The sequence below is a fragment of the Eucyclogobius newberryi genome, unplaced genomic scaffold, assembly GCF_026437365.1.
Source record: "Eucyclogobius newberryi isolate DKJ021-1_F unplaced genomic scaffold, fEucNew1.0.hap1 SCAF_13, whole genome shotgun sequence".
NCBI lineage: Eukaryota > Metazoa > Chordata > Actinopteri > Gobiiformes > Gobiidae > Eucyclogobius > Eucyclogobius newberryi.
In genome coordinates this window covers 11,057,076-11,079,563 of record NW_027315757.1, presented here as the reverse complement: position 1 = coordinate 11,079,563, position 22,488 = coordinate 11,057,076, and the positions used below count along the sequence as shown (strand labels likewise).

The following is a 22,488-nucleotide window of genomic DNA, read 5'->3' as shown; positions in this document are numbered from 1 at the left end:
AATGTTCTATGAAATATATATTTTCTTTCTCCACAGGACTACTCTTCTGTGACAATTGTCACTGCTGATGCACTTGTATCTGTTGTACGACCTTGGCATTTCTCTGTATGGAACCTTGCAGCAGCTCCACTGCTTCACTGAAAACCCCTGTATCTGCTGCGTTACCCTCTTTTACAAAAGATCAAAACCACCACAAAGACAACTGACTCAAAACCACTTATTTCTTTCTCACTCAATTGTACTGCAAAACACCATCCCCAATCATCAAGTAGCCTTCTCGAAATATACATATAATACAACAACAGGACGTCTTTCCAATAAATCTATTTTTTTAAACTAAATATTTCAAGTTACACATCAATTTTCTTCAGAGAAAAAATAATTTCAGACCAAACTGAATCTGTATGCAGTAGGTGTGTTCATGTTTAGCTGCGTCTCATCTGGATGATCGACGAAAGTTAAAGAGTCCAATGAGGGTGTCGGAAAAGGCCCAGCAGCCTTGTGCTGACCAATAGGGTTAAACCAGGAACTCCACCGTCGAACCACACTGATCGGATCTGCGCAGTTCTTGCTGATCCTGAACGTTTCCCAGAGAGACTGTGTGGGACAGATAATTCTTATTTTAAATGGTTTATGTTATATGAAGAGTTGAAGTATAAATACATTGCCTATATTCAACATCTAATCAGTCCTTCAGACTTTTCCAAGTTTACGTAAAATACAATGGGCAGCAACAACGTGTCATGTTATGTTAATATCTTATTGTGAAACATCCATCCATCTGTTTTCTTCCGCTGATCCGGGGCCGGGTCGCGGGGGCAGCAATCTAAGCAGGTACTCCCAGACCTCCCTCTCCCCAGACTCTTCTTCCAACTCCTCCGGGGGGATCCCGAGGCGTTCCCAGGCCAGCCGAGAGACATAGTCCCTCCAAGGTGTCCTGGGGCATCTTCCCAGTGGGACATGCCTGAAACACCTCTCCAGGGAGGCGCCCAAGTGGGCACCTCCAGCTGAGGCGCCCACCTCAGCTGCCCAAGCCAGCTGAGGTGGCTCGGGCAGCTGAGATGCCCGAGCCACCTCAGCTGGCTCCTCTCGACATGGAGGAGCAGCGGCTCTACCCCGAGCTCCCTCCTTGTGACTGAGCTCCTCACGTGGCGCCCAGCCACCCTACGGAAGAAACTCATTTCGACCGATCGTATCTGCGATCTTGTCCTTTCGGTCACTACCCAAAGCTCATGACCATAGGTGAGGGTAGGAACGTAGATTGTCCGATAAATCGAGAGCTTTGCTCCTTCTTTACCACAACAGTCCGATGCAGCGACTGCATCACTGCAGCCGCTGCACCGATCCGCCTGTCGATCTCACGCTCCATCCTTCCCTCACTCGTGAACAAGACCCCGAGATACTTGAACTCCTCCACTTGGGGCAAGGACACCCCACCCACCTGGAGAGGGCAAGCCACCTTTTTCCGGTCGAGAACCATGGCTTCGGATTTGGAGGTGCTGATTCTCATCCCAGCCGCTTCACACTCGGCTGCAAACCGTCCCCGTGCATGTTGCAGGTCCGGGTTTGATGGAGCCATCAGGACAACATCGTCTGCAAACAGCAGAGATGAGATCCTGTGGTCCCCAAACCGGACACCCTCCGACCCCTGACTGCGCCTAGAAATTCTGTCCATAAAAACTATGAACAGAACCGGTGACAAAGGGCAGCCCTGGCGGAGTCCAACATGCACTGGGAACAGGTCTGACTTACTGCCGGCAATGCGAACACAGCTCCTGCTCCGGTCATACAGGGACCGGACAGCCCTGAGCAAAGGGCCCCGGACCCCGTACTCCCGGAGCACCCCCCAAAGGACACCCCGAGGGACACGATCGAAAGCCTTCTCCAGATCCACAAAGCACATGTGGACTAGTTGGGCAAACTCCCATGAACCCTCAAGCACCCGATGGAGGGTATAGAGCTGGTCCAGTGTTCCACGACCGGGACGAAAACCACTCTGCTCCTCCTGAATCCGAGGTTCGACTATCGGTCTGATTCTCCTCTCCAGGACCTGGAATAGACCTTACTATAAAACAATGCTCACAAAATTATACTATCAAAATTATTCTATAACACAAACAACACGTTAAGATAGTCTTTGGGGCTTAACAATTTAAAGGACAAATATTATGCATTATTTGTATTGTTATCAATTAAACATGCTCTTGAATACCTTTCCTGGTTAAATAAAGGTAAATTTAAAAATAATGTTGGCTTTAAAGGGAATTACGAATTACTTAGGAGATAGAAACAAATGCTAGCTTCCCCTTACAAATGCATGTCTTGCTAATGAAGACATGCATTTGTAATGATTGTGATTTGATGGCAGAAATGCTTAATCTGGTGATGATTTATGGACTTGAAAACACTGCAGAAGGTCTGGAAGCCATGTCATATGACATCACACATCTGGGAAAGTGGTATTTTTGAGGCTCGAAGGGGAGAAGACTTTCCGAACATCATTCATCAAACTAAAGTGAAAGAAGCTAAATGCTGTGCAACTCCATGTTTAAAAGCGCAAAATAAGTAAATTTAGCATAATATGTGTCCTTTAAAATAAATATTACATCCTCTGAAAGTTTGAAACCGAGAAATAATAAAATACTTAATTTTAGTTTAGTGATATTCTTTTATATTATGTTAGTGGTATTCTTTTATTTTTGGCTTAAGAGGTGGATGGTGCTTCTTTTACCTTGACCTTCTGGCCCACCACCATCGACAGAGCCTTTCCCTGACACATTGCAGATATTGCTGTCTATGAGCAGTGGCAGCCTAGGCCAAAAGCACCGTGAATTCAATGTTAACAAGACACTCAAACTTGAACATTGTTGTATTTGGTTAGGCTTTTGCGTGCAGGTTTGATGGATAACATGTCCACAAAATCCTTCATTGTTGCATATTCTTTGTATTTTCAATATCAAAATAATAAAGTTGTTGCTTACACGTGGAGTCTAGAACATGATGAGACCTGAATCACAGCGACAGTAGAATGACTGCGTGTCGATTCCTCTTTGGGAGTCTGAACCTTGAGAACATGGCAATGTAATTTAACTGTGACGAAGAAGAACCTTTTCCATGACGATGTTTCTATTTTGCCAATGGGTTTCCTAAGTAACAGGAGACAGGAACATCTAGACTGAAATAAAGACGATCAAGCCGAGGTGTGAAGTAACACTTCTTCCGTGGGGAGACTGGGGTAAATTGAGCCACTTGGGAAGTTGAATCACCCAAATCTGAAAATCTCATACTGTATTTAGATTTTGTCCAAAACATTGTTTATGTTTATAAAAGTTAGTGTTTCTGACTCTTAAGCTCATGCTAAAAAGGAATAAATGTAATCGATAATGTTACAATAACAGCACAAACTAACCCACTTACAAAAACACTCAACTTTGCATTATATGTACTTTTATCAAGTTTTTCTGTTTAATATTTGAATTAATATATGTTATATGCCTTTGGCTTTGAGACAAAAATACTTGTATAAACAGTAGGTGACATTATGTACATGGTACATAAAAGTCTTGCTGCAGTGATTATCCGTCTGGAACTCTCTGCTCTCAGATCTTTTTTATTTAGATTTTTTTGAGCAAAACTTTTCCGAATCCCACAGAGAATTAATGGAGCGGGAAGTGAAGATCCGCACTTTTACGGTAACTGGAACCAGTTGGGCCTATCATGAAAAGGGCCTAGGGCAAGAAATATGATAAGAAATACATTTATAGTTTTTTACATGTCTATTGAGAGTTTTGAGTTTGGTTAATTTAAATATGTATTTTTGATGCTTTATATGTGTGTTTTTGTTTTTTCAATGATAAAGTCAAATGATAAGCTACTTAATAAGCGATCTTTATTTTGTCTGTATAAAATGCCTCATAGGACACATAATAGCACACATTTGAATAACTTTGAAAAAAAGGTTGGGCTTTAATATGGTGGTTCAACTTACCCAAACACCGTGTAAATCAGGGGTGTCCAAAATATGGCCCGGGGCCAAATGCGGCCCGCTGCCCTCAGACCAATTTTTGTTGGCCCTCAGGCTTCCTGCTAAGTTGGCTCGAACAACAACTGTTGTCATGATCTCTGATGGTGGCCGGGGCCCATGTCAGTGTATATGAGATTTACTGTTTTTGAAAGAAAATTCCAAAATAAAAATCCAAAAATGTTAAACCTCATCATTACTTGTTTAGGATTGAGTCCACAACCCTGGGATACTTTATTCTTATTCCTTCCAACTGACAATAACCACAACAGAGAAGACAATTCCATTTGTGTCAGTTTTTGTGTCATGTGGATGAGCCCAGTAATCACAGAGATAACCATAAACCAGGTCCAAAAAAAATCTGACAGTAAATTCCACAATAGAATTCTGATCTGTTCTGGCTCAGCCTACAAGCATTTTAGAATGTTAAAATATCATTCATGTGATATTTTAGAATATCACGTGAATACAACCTATGGTAATCTGAGAAGTTATAATAGAAAAGGACTAACATGACATTTTTTCCCCCACGATGGCTATTAAAAGTATAGTCATTAATTTGTTTTTTCCAATTAAAATATGTTTCCATTTTTACTAAGTTCATACATTTTGTAAAACTACAATAATAATAAACATGTTCGGTAAGTGTTTTATTTTATCTACAAATAATGACATATTGATTCCAAAGGTGTAACAAAATCATCAGGCTACAAATGCAAAAAAAAAAAATCCATTGTTTTGATTTCATGTATATATTACAAAACCAAATCCTATTATGTGAGACAATTAATACTTACAAACTGTGTTAATGATCAAACCCTTCCTCGAAAGGAGAGTGGTTATGTGAGTAGTAGGCGACATCTAGTGGTGAAAAGTGTGAACCGCAAGTTCGGCCGTTCATTCTCAAACTGGATTTTCTCTGGTTTGAATCATTTTAGTCATGGTCATTTTTACATTTATTTTCCTCCTGGTAAATAACATCAGGACTCAAATAACCTCGTCCATTCCTTCACAGAACGGCCTTCTTTTAAACTCTGAAAAACACACAGATGATTAACTCTGCATTTTTACATGGAAAAAGTGTTTGTGTTTGATTTGACTTTTACAGTGAGAATATTACCTTGGACTTCACCTCCCGGAGTTGATGAGGGAGTGATAATCCGCCACTTTTATTTTGAACAGTGGCATCACGTTGGTGAGTCCCAGCCTCCTCTGAGAACACTGTAAAGACGTTATGAGAAGGTAGAGAAGGTGATGTAACGTTAGGGTTCAGTTCCAGACAAGTTCTAGTCTAATTTGTAACTGGGCGTGGGATTAGTGCTGTGATTATTATTGCTATTACATATTATAAATCATGTTGTAAAATGTGTTGTTAAAAAAATTTAATAAAAATCCATTCACTATTACTGCCCTCGTTGTTTGTCTCAATCAGTAATATTATTATTATTGTTCATCCATATTTGTAACATACTAATTTAAAATTGATTTAATAATAATCTAATAAATAAAAAAATATATACTGTCAATATTTGTAGCAGGCATGTATCTACCAACCTATAAATCTATAAATTGATTAAAAATATATTACAGGTGCATTTTTCACAGTGAAATATATTGAAAAAACAAAAAAACAAAAACTAACGAGTTCTACTTAGAAAAAACCTTACTTTGACTTTGTCCCGGTCGGCCCGGAGACCAAGTGGCACTTTTCAAGTCATCATACAACTTCTCATCTGGGGTTCCCATACACAAAGATTTCAGTTTGTTCTGGGCATAAATTGTATCCTTGGTAAAACAAAACACAATTGTAATACATTATAATGAATTCAGTAAACCGAACAGGACTGCACAGTGTGAACTTCAGGAGATAATACCATCTGAGCGAGCTTCAGTTCTTCCTTAAGAGACTGAGCTTCTTGTTGGAGAAACTGCATCTCTGCTTCCCTTGCACGTAAAATGACCTGTTATGTAAAAATGATAGTTTAAACCTAAAATTAACAATTATGGCTGTTTATCATGAGACAAACCTCCATTTCGTAGGGATCATTTCCATCTGGAGGGATGTGTTTACCATTCAGAGAGAGCAGGGGAGAATCGTCCTCTGTTTCTCTCTGCACAACACAGCACATTCAGAACAGTTTTAAATACCATAAAGTGGCCTAAATAAATTGTTGGCTTACCTGTTTCTTTTTGAGCTCTTGGTTTTCCAGTTGGTACTGCATCAAAGTCTTGCGCTCCTTTTGCAGTTTTTGGCTCAGATGAGAGTTCTCCAGACACTTGTGAGTGTGCTGCACCGACAACAGCTCCAGATCTTTATTCAATGTCTTAAGCTCCTTTCTTCAAAATATAGATAACAATATCATCAATGTAGTCAATCATGCATAATGAAAACAACAACAACAACAACATACTCGTATTCAATGTGCAGTTCAGACGTGTCGGCATTTTCCCTGATGTTCGTAGTGCGCCGGGTTTTCTCCAGATCATCCTTATGTGCTCTCCTCATTGCAACAATAGCTACAAAAGTACATAATTTTAGTGTTAAAATCTTAATTTTACTCATATTTCATACATTAGAATTCCTTAATCTGGGTAATGTAGGATACCAAATGAAAGCAGGACAATATACAGTTCTGTTTTTCTTCTAATGCAAACAAAAGTGTCGATGGTATCTTTAGTTAACTCATTAATTTTGTTAGAATTATACAAATTTAAATGGACCATAACAGAAAGAGCATGTAGTGAGTTGGCTACCAACTGAGTATCAACAGCCGTAATATCTGTATTTTTTTTAAAACATCATGACAAACCATTTTTACCAATAAACAAACAATAAAACAACAACTAAATGCAAACTGAAGCCTGATATTGAGTAAACAAAATCCTTACCGGCCATTGTGGCAGCGGTTTCTTCCTTCAACAGTTGGTCTTTCTCCTTCAGGAGCTTGGACAATTCCTTCTGATGCTGCTGCTGCATATCACTGATGAGCTTCTTGTGCATCTCCTCCAGCGCACTGAACCTCTGGTGATACAGCACAAGACTCATGTACTATATAATGCATGTATTTGATAAGGGAGTTGGGACAGTATTCAGGAGCAGGGAAATGGAACTGGCTGTTATTGGCTAAACACTTCTGTACTATTATTTTAACTGTAGATATCACCATGTAAATTACCCATGGGATCCTACTTTGTGTTAACCCAATTAACCTTTGATTTTTTGTATTTCTTATCCAAATGTATTCACAGTTGCATTTTTGTAACTACCATTGACATTTCCATTAGATGTTGTTTCCTACAGCAAAACTTATACATAGAAAACCCTTAAGGACAGTGCCATTTTCTTGTCTTGAGTGATACAAATGATGGATACCTCAGATTTGTCCTGTTCTTCCGTATTGCTCTCTGCACCATTCTCACTTGGATTGGAAGCCGACTTGCCCGTCGTTTTGTTCAGTTTCTCTTTGGAAAAGCACGACATGCTGTAATAATCATGCAGGTGTTTCATCTCCTCTTCGTGGATCCTCTGCAGCTCGTGTATCTTCTCCTGAAATTCCTGCTCCAGTTTTTGCATCCGTTCCTCATGATAGCTCTCGATTTTCTGAATGTCCTCTAACAGTTTCTCATTCCCCGTCTCTACAATGCGTACCCTTTGCTCGGCGTGCTCCAGCTCCTCTCTCAGCACACAGTTGACCTCCTCGAGATGACATAATGTTTCGTTGACTTCTTGCTCCGAACAATGGCCTTGATTGTCGGATTCTTGCTGGAAATCTAAGTACAATTTGTGTGTCAGATAAATTAACTTTGCTTGCTCATGGATCCACTTTGAATCTGTAATATCATGTGATATCGTCTCCGGGATATCCTGGCTGAGTTGGCGTAAGAAGGTTGCTCTTTTGAGTAGTGTTGATACAAGTTCCTCTACCTTTATGGGATGTTTTGTCTGATCATTTGCTTTACTTTGCCTCTGCACACTTCTGTCATCTTTCTCTGCATGTTCATCATAAGATTCCAGCTCAGAAGGTTGAATCTCTTCCAAGTTAGAATTTTGCTGCTGGAATTTGAAGACCATGAAAACCAACTCTGCCTCAACACATGCGCTGCTCACTGCACTTTCCACCAAGCCCTCATTTCTGCTTTGTGCTTTTATGGCCTTCATTTGTGTGAGCAAGCTTTGGTACTGCTGAGAAAGAGAACCCTCATTTTCTTTTTGAATTGCTTGCAGCTGGCTAAAGACATTTTTACTTTGCAATAAGGTCACCATGGTTTCCACAACAAATATCTCCCTTGACAAACTTTTCGAAACACTTTCGGGAACGTCCTCCATGAGATGAAGGCTCTCTGTTAACGTTCTGTCATTGAGAATTCTTTCCTCTTCCCTGCTAGCGTAGCGTGATTCATGCTGTTGCTTTTCGGCGTGTTTCTCTCCTTGCTTGAGACAGTTCACCAATGTGGCAAGCTGCTTTTCAAAGTCCTCAACATCTATAAGTGACCCAGCTTCTTGTAATCGTCCCCTGCATGCTTGGACGATGTTGAGCGCTACCTGGAACCTTCCAACCAGCATCCGGCAGCGGTTCTCCATCTCCTGGGCAAAGCGCTGGTTGTTTTTGGCCTGAGAGTGCAGCAGGAGGCCTAGATGTTGGGCGTTGGCACGAGTTTGGGTGAGCTGGGAGCAGAGGAGAGGATCTTGGCAGCTCACATGGCTCTGATAGTCCTCTAGCCTCTGTGTAATGTCCCTAAGCTTCTCCTCAGTCACGTAAAGCTTGGTTTCGAGGACCTGGATGATGGAAGCAAACTTCTCTGGATCGTCTTCATCTGGAATGAGACTTTGGTCAATAGAACGAGAACGCAATCTCCTTGTACCATCGACGCTGATATTTTCTGGCTTGTTTATAAGTAGCTTTTTCTCTGTTTCCTTCTTTTCAAGCACTTCGTTTAACCTCATTTCAGTTTCCTCCAGGCTGTTCCCCAACACTTCCATCTTCAGCAGGACTTCAGTCAGCTCTTGCTCTTTTTGGTCCAGTTGTCGTTCATACCCTTCCCTCATCTCTTCGGCCTCGGTCTCCCGTTGGCATAACTTCCCCATAGCCACTTGTAACTCCTCGCACACTCTCTCGTAGGAATGTTCTAAGTTGTAAAACTGGGTTTTGTCTGTTTGCAAGCGGTCCTGCAGTCGGCTCACTTCGCTGTTCAACTCACTTACTTGGCTCTGTAGTTCCTGGCATTGATTCTCCAGTTGTTCTTTTTCCTCCTGAACTTCCTGCATGGCAGATACCACTTTTTGTAGCTCCTCTTGAAGTTGCTCCTGTGCTTCTTGTATCTCTTTCGTCCATTCTTGAGTTTTGTGAAGATTCTCAACCTGTTCCTCTGCTCGCCCCAGCTGTTCTTGAAGGTCCTGTGATCGTCTTTCAGCTTGTGCAAGGCTAGAAGCCAGACTCCTGCGTTCTCGCTCCTGACTTGCCTGGAGTAACAAAAGATGCTGCTCGAGGCGTGCTTCTTTTTGGGCCTGAGTGTCCTCATGAACACGGAGTTGACTTGTGACGTCTTGGTAATTTTCACGCAGCTGGTTGAATTCTTGTTGTAGATCAGACAAACCTTGCATTTCCTGCTGGACTTGTGTTAAACAGTTCTCCGCTTTGGCCCTCTTCTCTTCACTGGATTGCAGATTTGATTTCAATGATAATATGATGTGTTCCAATTCCAGCTGTTTCTCTTTGAACCGCCTTCTATCCAGCTCCAACTGGGCTTGTGCTAGAGCAGTTGCATCCCCAGTGACCAGTAACTGTGCCTGCTGTGCCAAGAGGTCCACCCTTCTGCGGAGTTCACCCTCCCTGGCTTCCTCCTGACTCTGCCTCTGTGCCTCCAGCTCTGCGCAGAGATCCTGGTTGGTCTTTTGTAGACGCTGTAAAGCCACTTGGTCCAACGAAGAGGCAGGATTGGATTGACAATCACTCTTCTGGGCCGCAAAGAAATAGGATTAGGTGACATAACAAATACCTCAAGTGTATTTAGTGACAGCTATATTACCTGTTGAAAACGACTTTCTTTTAATTGTATCTCTTTTTCTTGAAGAAGTTCATCTTGTAGAATCTTGTTCATTTGTTGAAGTCGGGAAAGTTCTTTCTGGGTTTTCTCCAGCTGTAAAAAATGTATTTAAAACAATACAAATTTAAATACTTTGTTTTAGATAATAAAACAATTGCTAATATAATAACAAAAAGCTTATGATAAGGTTATAGGTAGGCTATTCTAAACGTATCATTTGGACAAAAACATGCCGGTAGCCTCACCTCCTTGACCAGCTGTCCGGTGTGCTTTCCACTGGCCTCCACTTGTGCACACAGCGAGGAGTTATTTATTGACTGCTGACCATCCTTTTCTGGCGCTGTTGCAGTTTCAATGTTGTGCTTCAGCAGAGCATTTAACTCTCCATTCAAACGTGCATTATTAGAAACCCCTGATCACGAAGTAGATAAAACTGTTTACAAAATACCACTGCTTTTAAAGATTTTGCACATACAGGGCTACTTACCATTCTCTGTGTTCTGAACAAGATGGTCTGAAGAAGGTTTGATGTTTTCTTGGTCATTGAGAGCATTGATTGGAGGTGTAGTAGATGAGATGGGAGGGGGCAGTGCTGATACAGGGTCTGTTTGGTTGGTTGCAGACTCCGCATTGGATTGCTTAATGTGTTTCTGTTCATTTATGTGTTCAGAAGAGTTTTGTTGACTTTTATCTCCACTATCTTCTGTATTTTCATCATTTTCTTTGTCTAGAGAGTTTGAATGCTGCTGTTGGACACTTTGCTCGACACTGGAGCTGAAATTAGGTGCACTAGATGTAAGAGGTACAGTGACACTTGACTTATATATTTCATTTTCGTGTACTTACTCTGTAATTGCAGGAGTATCACTAATTACAGGAGTAGCACTGGGTCTCACATTTCTTAACACAGCTTGGACCAAATTGCGCCTCATTCCAGAGGTCATCGCACATAGAGTGTACACACCATCTCTAGTCTGTATATATAAAAGAAAAAGAGGAAAACAATTTAATTAGACACATTTTTCAGGAGCTTTTATTAACTAGGTCATAACAGTGTTTCCTCTTCATTCTTACTCTGAGTTGCATTTTGAGTAAATCATCAGTATTATACCCATCATTTTAATGTGTGTGTGTGTGTGTGTGTGTGTGTGTGTGTGTTGTTTTTTATATGTAATGTGTTTACTTTGTGTTAAAAAAATGTTTTTAATGAAAAGTGTTATATAAATAAATTGTGATTTGAAAGTTTAATTTGTATCCGTATTATCCTGCATTTGAGGCACACTGAAAATATTTTTTTCCACTGCCAGGTCATGTCGGATTGAAAAGGTCTTTATTCAGCAGGAGAGTGCAGTATATAATGGGGATAAGACTGGGAAATGACATGCAGCAAATTGTCGAGAGCCGTGTTTGAACTCACAGCAGGAATATTTGCTACCCACTTGACCACGAGCAGCACCACCACGACATGTTTCAACAATACAAAAGTTAAACTGTGCGATATACCACTACGAAGTTCTGCAATTTTTAACGGGACGTCAGTAAATGTTATTAAGCCATTTTAGATCAATATTGCTATATATAATGTACATAATGTAAAAACAGGAACATAACTTCATTTCAACATACCTAAAAAAGTGGGTTCATAACATCCTATAACATCAATATAGTTATTAGCAATGACTTGGCCTATTTGTGATTATTTGGGTTTTGAATGCTATTTTGTTTTCATTCAACCAGACCTTTATATATATCCATAAAAAGAAGTCCACAGACTATTACGTTGACTTGATGTTAATGAAAATGAAATAAAATAAATACACCATCAACTCCTCCAGTTGACAACACCGCTGCTGTTTTCCAGTAAAAGAAAACACACAAGTCTCAAAGTCAAAAAAAGTATGCACTTGATCAGTTTCTCCAAGATATTATTAATACAGTCCACTAACTATACATGTGTATGTGTATGCACGCACTCACATGTCAGTAAGAATCTAAAAGCAGCCCAGTTACAGTCTGTACAGCGTGTAACATCAATGTATACATAGAACAAGTCTTATTCTAATCATGCTCAGGCTCAAATTACAAAAAGATTACCTGTTTCTTGACTTTGTTGCTGTGATGATGACATGTGGCCACAGAGGAGGAGGACTCTAGTGACTGATCAGACGGACTGGTTTTCATATCCCCAGCGGTATTTAATGGATAATTTTTACAATCCCTAAAAGACCAGCAAGTAACAGGAAGTGATCATTTTACAATGCTGATTAAAACACTGACAGTACTATATTTATTTACCTTAATGTTTCAAGTGATGCTGAAAACTTTCTCGAATCTAAGCCTTTTCCCTCTAAATAAAAATGTAAAAGTGAGAAAAACAGTTAATCACTCTGTACATAATCACAATGAATCATTACCATCTCTCCTTCTTTGATCCAGTCTGCTTAGAGAGTGGCTTCCTCGTACGAACGGCGCAGCAGGGAAGGAGGAGCCGTGGAGGGAGGAGAAGCTCCGGCTGCTGCAGAGACGGATGCCCGACCTGGAAGATCGAGATGCTGTCCTGGTGTCCTTAAGTCCTGCATGGTTCTGCTCCTGTGCACTTCCTCCTCCTTTACCCCCAGAACTCAAGTCTTTTGTGCCGAAACTGTGGCTCCTTCCGACATTCACACCACTTCTGGAATTGTTACTTTGTTGTTTCCCGCAAGATACTGAAAACTTTGATTCCTTGGAGAGAGAGAAAAGTTTAAGTTTAAAATTCACCCCCTCTGACACATTAGCACAGCACGATTCCCTGGCTACATTTAAACCCTGACACAATCTCTTAATTCACTTAGCACCATCTGACCAGTTCTGTCATCCTGGTCGCAGACACATCCAAACATGCGCATTAGCTAAAGTCTAATTAATCTTGAGCATCAGAGACACACTGTGCCACGTTTCTGGGCTTCTGCAGAGGCAATCAATCAGTCGGACCAAAAGCCCGAGCAATCGATGGCAGGAGTCCTGAGTTAGCGACTTGTGCAGGTTTAACTGCGCTGACTTGATTTTATTGGCCATTAATGCAGACATATATCAGACTCCTGTTTTAGCCTCGCCCCGTGTTATGTACCACCAGATTAGCACAAAGATCATTTTCTATTTCATAACTTGTCTTCTTTAGCCAAATGGCCAATTCTATTTGACTTATACGACGTATTTGTTTGTATCCTATAAACGTTTGATATATTCCTGCATCAAAATATCACAATATACAATAATATTGGAGCTACTTTATGCCACTGACACAATAAGTCTACAATATCTTTGACAAAACTTGAGCTACAACAAGTACAATGAACTGAATGAATGAAATGAAACACTTCAGTCATTAGTTAGTACCGTATTTATCATTTGTTATAGAAGTTACTTATTAGACTCTCTAAAGCTCAGAGCTTATTGTATAACAAAACAGTTCTCACTAGTGCAAAGATAATGTACAGACAAGAAATATTGAGCCCAAAAAATATTGCTCCAGCCATTATTTATTAAAGTTGATATAGTATCCTAATATAATTTTAGTACTCTCTAAATTTCCTTTAGGCCAGTACAGTGCTTACCTTTCCCATCTTTTTCTGCATGGCCTTATTAGCCTTTGAGGTTTCTAGCGTGTCCTGCCACCTGTACAAAAAGGGACAAATTGTGTCTTTAAAATAATCGTAATAGAAAAAAAACATGTTTCTCACTTCAGAAACAACACGACAGAAGTACAAACTAAGTAGGAAAATTATATCGAACTTACCTTGGTGCTTTGGACATCATCTTTACCAATCCGGTGTAGAAATTATTTTAATATGTAAAATGTTCCTTGTCAGTAAAAGCACAAATGACGTGGCCCTAGGACCAAAGTAACACCAATAAACTCAGACATATCCACTTGCTTGCACATAATCCTAGACACATTGACATGGTCCATTAGTGTTTGGTTGGATTAGGGCAACAGCTTAACAGGATTAAGCCTACCGTAGTCATTTTAGTGAACTTGACGTCACGTTTTCTTTTTTTCTTTTATGTTCTAGTTGTTACAGGAAATAAACCAACACATCGTTTTTTCTATAGCCAATCTACATAGGGTTTATGCTTAGTCTCGGCACAGTTTCCCATTGATGGTATTTCGTGGCTATAGATGTCACTGTGAGTCTGACAACTCAGAATCAGAATCAGAATCAGAAGAAGGTTTATTGCCATTGCAAATGAACAGAATTCACAAACATAGGAACTTGCTTTGGTGACCCGGTGCAACATAAAACAATGAACAATGATAAAAAAAACCTATAGAAGTCAAAAAGAAAAAAAAAATTAAATCTGCTAGAGGATACAAATAAAGTAAAAATAGGCTTTCTATATACACAAAATGTGCAGTTGAATGTACAGATGTAGTGCAGAAAGTGAACAGTGCAGTGAGTGATTGATTAAATTATAGTAAAATTACAGTTAAAGTGTTTAAGAAGGTGTTCGTGAGTCAACTGTGAACTTAATTACTAGACTAGCCCTCTTGGGAAAGAACGACTGAATAAGGAGTAAAAGAAAAAGAAAAGTATAAAACAATTAGCAGAAAAAAAGAAACAAAGCAAATTTTGAAAATGGAAAATAATTAGTGCATAGAGAGAGAGAGAGAGAGAGAGAGAGAGAGATGGACTATTATATATGACTAGAAAAACATTATACATTTAAATAGAGAGATGTATTAATTTATGTGGCTTGGTTTGGTCCAGTTCTAGTGCTGATTTAGCCCTGATCTAGTTCAGGTTTAGGTACGGTTTTAGTGCTGATTTAGTCCAAATTTTAATCTTAACCCTCTTAATCTAGTAACAGGTAGTAGTACAATAACAATATTTTTTTGGCTAAAAAAGTGACAACTTTTTCTTGTCCTAATTAATGCACGACGACAATGACGACGACTACAACCACCACCCTATGCCACCCCCTCCCTATGCCCCCCCTATGCCCCCCACTATGCCACCACCACCACCACCACCACCCCCTCCCTATGCCCCCCACTATGCCACCACCACCACCACCACCACCACCCCCTCCCTATGCCCCCCCTATGCCCCCCACTATGCCACCACCACCACCACCACCACCACCCCCTCCCTATGCCCCCCCTATGCCCCCCACTATGCCACCACCACCCCCTCCCTATGCCCCCCCTATGCCCCCCACTATGCCACCACCACCACCCCCTCCCTGTGCCCCCCCTATGCCCCCCACTATGCCACCACCACCCCCTCCCTATGCCCCCCCTATGCCCCCCACTATGCCACCACCACCACCCCCTCCCTATGCCCCCCCTATGCCCCCCACTATGCCACCACCACCACCCCCTCCCTATGCCCCCCCTATGCCCCCCACTATGCCACCACCACCACCCCCTCCCTATGCCCCTCCCTATGCCCCTCCCTATGCCCCCCCTATGCCCCCCACTATGCCACCACCACCCCCTCCCTATGCCCCCCCTATGCCCCCCACTATGCCACCACCACCACCCCCTCCCTATGCCCCTCCCTATGCCCCCCCTATGCCACCACAACAACGCTCTTTCTTGTTGTCGTTGGCATTAGAGACGCGCGCTGTGATTGGCTGTCCGTGTCACGTGAGTTCACAGCTGATTCCGCTGTTGTGCTCTGGCCTGTTCTGCTGCTGCTGCTGTTGCGGCTCGTGCGCTGTGCTCATCATTTCCATGTTAGCCATTTCTACTCTCTGCTGCATTTCTGCACAACAACGTCGACAGCCGCCGATCCACGATGGCTCAGGCGGCGCAGACCAGTGCAGTGGACGCAAACAGCTCCCAGATCCGAGTAGAACACGATAAAAAACGGCGACAGTTTGTTATAAGACTGAACGGTAAATACATCTAAACATAAACATTAGCAAAGGACATGCTAAGTAACATATGCTAACATGATGCTAAACATTAGTTGGGATTGTATGGGCTTTATAATTTTCATCCCAACACCGTGGATGACTTTTATATGTTTTATATTGCCTCAGAGGCATCAAATGTATATAAATATATTTATATTAAAAAGTTTGGTCTTGTATACACAATGCTCAAAGCAACTTCTTTCCTTGTATGCAAACTTTGTATTGTGTTTAAACGGGAGGTAATTTGCATGCCCTGGAAATCAATGATGAATATGAAATTATGATCCAAACGTGAATGTGTTTTTCAACATTTACCATTTGGCCTGCCTTTATAACACATTTTGAAGTGTGATGTATTGATACAGAAAATATTACACTGACATAATGTATGTCTTTTTCTAAATGCACAGTGACAATGAGCTGCAATTAATAAATGGCTATATCAAACACTGAAGTTGTAAAATAAGTTACAGTAGTTATTTGACCCTCAGATCAGAATCAGTTTTGTTCCCATTGTCAACAATTCACAAACGAGGAACTTGCTTCAGCATCAAGGTGCAACATTGTGTATTATCATAATAACAATACTAATACTATAAATAACAGTAATAATAGTAATAGTAAAAGTAAGTAAGTAAAAAAAACAACTATGGGAAAGATAAGATTAAATTAAAAAAGGTAGGCCTAATGCAAAATAATATCTTAACACACAAGAACATTTTAAAAAAACTGCAAAGAAAATGTACATGTAAGACATATGGGCCCCAAAAGATTATTGAACAATAAGTCAATACAGTCAATATTGTGATCTATTTACAATCCAGGGTTATTTAATTTATGTGGACAAGTGTATGGAACTCACATTTGTATGTATGCCAGCACTTATGTTTACATTTTCACAGGGTCTCATGATCGAGCAGTTCTGCTGTATGAATATGTTGGGAAAAAAACTGTCGACTTGCAACACACTGAAGTCCCAGATGCTTATAGGGGAAGAGGAATCGCAAAACACTTAGCCAAGGTAACATATCGCCAATACTTGTTATGGATATTTTTTTGTTATGGATATTTTTATTTTATTCTTCATTGTAGTTTTATTTCAATTCCATGTGAAAAGTTCATAAATGTATAAAAAGTTTATAAAATGATGTTCTCTTCTGTTCTTCTGTAATCGCAGGCAGCCATGGATTTTGTCGTGGAGGAGGATCTTAAAGCCCACTTGACGTGCTGGTACATTCAGAAGTATGTCAAAGAAAACCCACAGCCTCAGTACTTTGAACACATTTACCAATGATGCTGCAATATGAGCGGCGCACAGGGAAAGACTCCTGGTGAAGAAACTGCCACACACGCTTTAGAGTGACAACAAAGGCTCTTCAAGGCTGTGACAACAGGACATTGCGATTATCCTGAGACATGTTTTCATGGTGAATCTTCTGTGACACGAGTACAGGGTCAAATAGTCTGTATGTCAGTTACATACAGACAAACACACACCAGGATGCGGCAAGTTCAGTTGGAAGCATGGGAGGGTTAAACCAGCGCAAGGTCAGGAAAGAAATTCAGCATTAATGGCTGAAAACAAAAAAGCAGAAGATTATCACTGGTTTGGTGGTCCATGGTGATTCAGGGACAATCAGTGGTCTATTCACTGAAAGTTAAATGGCATCTTTACTTTTTTTTTAACTTTTTTTTTTTAATTAAATAAATCCTCTGAAATATTGTATACTTAGTGAGATAGTTTAATATGGTGTGCTAATGTATTAAGTTGGTGTGGGTGTTTGCAATATTAAACATTATTTGAATTTTTTTAATCGATCTATAGCAAAAGTTATTAACAATATTTTTTTATCCTATTTGAACTCATGGAATATTCATCCAACTCACTAACACATTCTCAAAAGGCAGACTCAAATCATCTAAAACCAAAGAGCATACTGGGCATCACTTTTGTAAGATTATTCTGGTGTAGTCAAGACGACTAAAACCAGCTTTTCTGGCACTGTGAAGTTCTCGACATTATGTTTTATTATGTCTTTCCTCTATGCGGTTTGTGATTTACTAAGCTGCGAATAGTCAGAAACATCTGCCCATTCTGTTGTATTTGTCCTTTTATGTGGCTCTTCCGGGGGGTTTATGCTATAGACAATCTGTGAGTTTAAAAGAAGACTTCATGTCAGACTACTCTCTAAAGTGAACAATACTAAGAAGCATGTTTGGTCTGTCTACTATCAGGGGTACAAGCATTTATTTTTTTTAATATATAATGTTAACAATGTTTTTGAGGACACTCCTAGTTTTTAACAAACACAAATATATTTAAGTAATTTAAGAAAAAAGCAGGAGCCAAGGAACTCTGCATGTTATAAAAGCATAAAATCAATCTTGATTATCTGATGTGGTTTAATTTGATAATTACTACGTGCTCCACTAGGAGGCACCACTGCTTTGTGTTGCAGCTTGTCGCTGCTTGTTGACATGAATAGGAGTACATGCTTTTACAAAGATGGACACTGATATCCCTGTTATTCAGTTCAGTCTATTTCTCTCAATAAAATACGACCCCCATGTATAGGTGAATCCATGACAGACAGGATCTCCATGTGCTTTTTAGATACATTTTATTGTCTGTATATTTAAGTTATGGGATTTGTCATTTAGTAAAACGTTGACGTAATAACTTTTATGTAAAAATATTAGCATCTAGTGCCATCTGCTGGCGATTAGATGAATAGTCGCTTTCATGTTGGATTCATATTTCGTTTGGATTACTAATATCAGAGCACAATAAAAGCCTTTTTTAACAACTAAATGCATGATGACTTGTTACTGTGTTCATCGCAATTTCCATAAGTACTGAGTGGCTCTAGGCTTCATATTATAACATGAAGAGAACCAAGGTTACAACACGTGGATATTTCAGATCACACAGGGATACAGAGCTGGGCACGTGCGGCGAGAGCACGCACACCTCCACCATTGCTTATACAGCAGCTCACCTACCCTGCATGAACGAATACTTACAGGTTTCAATATTATTCATATAAAGTTTGCTAACGTGTGTTGCATTCAGTCAACTAGAATGCACAGATATTCACATTGAGCATGTACTATTCTTTAATGATTATTTTGTGTTTGGGTAAATGAATGAAGGACTTATGCACAGATGGAAAAAGAACATCCCGTTCATGTGGGAGAAGCTGTACAGCATGAACCAGCTGCCCTACAACTTCAACAGTAAAGGCACGCGGCTACTCCGTGCTGGGAGTTGTAGTGAAAAGTGGTGTGCTGGCCTTGTGTCGATCACTTTACTAGACCACATCACCCATGAGGCATAGCGCTATTTTGCTTGAGCCGCAATCACGGTTGCATCTCCAACATGGCGTCGCTGGGAAGGAGGCGCGGTGTCCCAGTAAGCAGGGAGAGGTCAGTTACACCACATAATGCCCTTAAAACAAAGACATTTTATATTCTCTCGCTGCTTTATAGTTGTCACTACTCTGTAGATGCAAGACATATTTGGTGTTAGGACAACTGAGTTATTGGTCAAGCTGGCAAGCTTATTTGTGTGCCATAGTTAGCTCATGTTAGCTAGAGTCGTGCACAGCTAACTAGCATTAGCAAGGAAACAACGCTCATGTGATGTTTTGGTTTTTCCCTCCTCTGGACAAACTTAAAAAAACTTGATCCACGTATTTTTAGTGTGATCCATCGTCAATTGCAATTAATTAATTGGTGGGTTAAAATTTTATAACTTGAAACTGTTCGTAAGGGTTTTCTAGTCTTCTTTTGGCCTGATGTTGGGGGGACGTCCTTTACTCGAGAGAGCTAACCCAAGAACTTAAGACCCTTAAAACTGTTCCATTTTTGGGTTTAATTAGATCATGTTCACGGTGGATCTGTTCACGATGTCCCGTAAGCCGCTCGGTCCAAAGCGTGCGTTGTCGATTAGGACTTCATTTTCTGATGCTAACATTGCTTAAAAGGCCAAAGTGTAACATAGAAGTTATCTGCGAGCTTTTATTATTGATCCTCGAAATAAAACTAATGAAGAATATTGGAAAACTGGATGGAGTAAAGTTTAAACAATCAGAATGTATCCACTTATGGCCTCTTAAGGTCTGACTGAGCAGCTGTACACAATGTAGCCACAGTCTGTACATTTCATGCCCTTTTTATAAATACATTTTCCACCCTGTTGTCTTTGTTCACAGAGGAGTGATGGCAGCCACCGACTGCTACATTGTCCATGAGATCTACAATGGGGAAAATGCACAAGACCAGTTTGAGTACGAGCTAGAACAGGCATTGGAGGCCCAGTATAAATACATTGTTATTGAGCCCACCCGCATTGGAGATGAGACCGCTCGCTGGGTCGCTGTGGGGAACTGCCTGCACAAAACGGCGGTGTTGTCAGGTACCGCTTGCCTCATGACACCTCTTTCACTGCCCATCGAATATACCCGCTACGTGGCGTTGCCTGCCGGGGCTCTCAGTGTGGCCTGTGCCGCGCTCTATGGGATTTCATGGCAGTTTGATCCCTGCTGCAAGTACCAGGTGGAATATGACAGCCAAAAACTCTCCCGGCTGCCCCTGCATACGCTCACCTCCTCTTCACCTGTTGTGTTGGTACGCAGGGATGACATCCACAGAAAGAGACTTCATAATACGATAGCACTGGCGGCCCTGGCATATTGTGCCAAGAAGATCTATGAACTTTATGCGCTATGAGGGATGGGTGTCCGTTTAATGGTTTCAAGAAGCTAGTAAAAACCGAAACTATGGAAGCAAGATTCATTATATTGTGGTCAAATCCAGAAGGCTGCTCCACGCATGGTGGGTGCATCTATTTCAAACTTTGGTTAGGGGGTCGGGGGGTGCCGAGGAGGAAGGAGAAGAAGAGGAGGATGTCATGTGCTTGGAATTCGTGGGCTTGGAACTCATGTGCTTTGAGCTCGTGGGCTTTGACCTGAAGAATAAAGTCTAAAGAATAAAGCCTGGCGGTGATGTAACACTTGGTTACCAGCTGCCATAATACAACCATCGACACTCGGATGCCAACCGCCATAAAACAACAACAACAACCATCGAAGAAGAATATAGTTAAAACTAGAAGGAATCGCTTCCCCCCTTTTTGCTTCCTCCTATGTATGTGTGATGAACCTCATCACACTTATCTCTGTAAAAACATTGCACCTACTCTCCCCCCCTCGCTCCACCAGTTGTCCACAGGGTACTGATACTGCTCTGGACTCAAATGTTCCCAATATGGAGCTATTTGACCTCCATTCTTGTAGTTTTACTGTACCCCTTTTTGCTTATCAGAACATCACCCTCATTAAACTTTAGGATTATTCAAGCTCACATTTCTGTATTTTATTTTACTTTTTCATAAATGGATTCTACATGGTGTCCAAAAAAGCTTATGCAAATAGACGCAGCTTTTTCGTGAATGTGTCTTGTTCATGTAGATTTTTCGTGTTCAAAAGAGTAAGACTTTTGTGTGACAATGATGTGGCTTTTGTCCTCTTTTGAAACACTATATACACACTTGGAAAGTTGCAGTGCACGCTTCTTTAGGAACATTGTGTCTAATGTATATTACATTAGCATAAAGCCGGTTCTTAAACTGGGAATTTGATTGGTATCAACATGTTTTAGTATTAAATAATTTTTCATGGACCAGGTTATTCCAACATGAGATTGTTAAAGTGCATTTATGTAAATGTCCATGATAAAACTGGAAGTTGGATTCTGTTTCAATCCAGCAGGCATTTAGGAAGCAAATGTTTTGCAGTTGGGATTTTTTTTTGGGAAGGTCTTCCAAAGGTCCATCTCTGTATCAGAAATAAATTTTGTTTACCAAATTCTTGGTGGTATTTTAGCCAACTAATGGCCTAAAGAAGTCACACAAACATTTTGCATGGATCAACATGAGTTTATGCTAAGTTGGAATCATATTTCTTAAACTCCAGGAAATTGCAGTTTTTTGTTTATAACCTGTGTAAAAATTTAAAAGTCCATCTGTTATCTTCTGCTTTAGCTGAGGCTGGATCGCAAGGGCAGAGTTCTGAGCAGGGAGGTCCAGACCTCCATTTCCACACACTTCCTCTAGCTCTCCCGAGGGATCCTGTATTTTAAAAACCTAACAAATTCAAAACTGAGCAACTGCTATGTACAAATAGATTTAAACCTTTCCATGTATATGTGCCAAGAATACCTTTTTAGAATGGATCTTTTTTAGATAAATCCTAATTGAACCACATGTGCCCTTACTGATTTGAGACCCACGCAGTTCCATTAGCTTTCAGCTGACCTGCTGGTGCTGATCCTTCAAAAAGAGATATTTGCACCAGACATGGTCACTACTACTTCAAGGTGAAGTATGTAACTGTTCTGGTAGAGGCTACACCACACATTCTTTTTATTTATGGGGTGCAGCACCTGTTTGTCACCATGGAGATGGTATTGCTTTCCCTGGAATGTTACATATTATTGCATTATACTCATTTAGTTTGCAT

At 40.6% G+C, this 22,488-nt stretch overlaps 3 protein-coding genes across 3 annotated transcripts; 2 read left to right on the top strand and 1 right to left on the bottom strand.

Moving 5' to 3' along the window:
- Nucleotides 1–4,911: 4,911 nt before the first annotated feature.
- LOC140357971 (uncharacterized) lies at nt 4,912–13,988 on the bottom strand. The gene is made up of 18 exons (XM_072442588.1): nt 13,842–13,988; nt 13,660–13,720; nt 12,481–12,787; nt 12,362–12,413; nt 12,161–12,284; nt 10,913–11,040; nt 10,554–10,840; nt 10,312–10,478; nt 10,049–10,159; nt 7,395–9,977; nt 6,911–7,043; nt 6,433–6,538; nt 6,202–6,358; nt 6,049–6,132; nt 5,896–5,982; nt 5,689–5,806; nt 5,142–5,242; nt 4,912–5,055 (listed from the first exon to the last, which is right to left on the bottom strand). The coding sequence occupies exons 1-18, from the start codon at nt 13,859–13,861 to the stop codon at nt 5,002–5,004; spliced, it is 4,680 nt and encodes a 1,559-aa protein (XP_072298689.1). The 5' UTR covers nt 13,862–13,988; the 3' UTR covers nt 4,912–5,001.
- Nucleotides 13,989–15,714: 1,726 nt separating this feature from the next.
- On the top strand, nt 15,715–18,779 carry natd1 (protein NATD1). The gene is made up of 3 exons (XM_072442587.1): nt 15,715–15,946; nt 16,870–16,988; nt 17,145–18,779. Exons 1-3 carry the CDS (start codon nt 15,847–15,849, stop codon nt 17,259–17,261), a joined length of 336 nt encoding a protein of 111 aa, XP_072298688.1. The 5' UTR covers nt 15,715–15,846; the 3' UTR covers nt 17,262–18,779.
- A 458-nt stretch (nt 18,780–19,237) lies between these two features.
- Nucleotides 19,238–21,331, top strand: tmem11 (transmembrane protein 11). Its single transcript, XM_072442586.1, has 3 exons — nt 19,238–19,393; nt 20,182–20,836; nt 21,064–21,331. The coding sequence occupies exons 1-2, from the start codon at nt 19,347–19,349 to the stop codon at nt 20,696–20,698; spliced, it is 564 nt and encodes a 187-aa protein (XP_072298687.1). The 5' UTR covers nt 19,238–19,346; the 3' UTR covers nt 20,699–20,836; nt 21,064–21,331.
- The last annotated feature ends 1,157 nt before the right edge of the window (nt 21,332–22,488 follow it).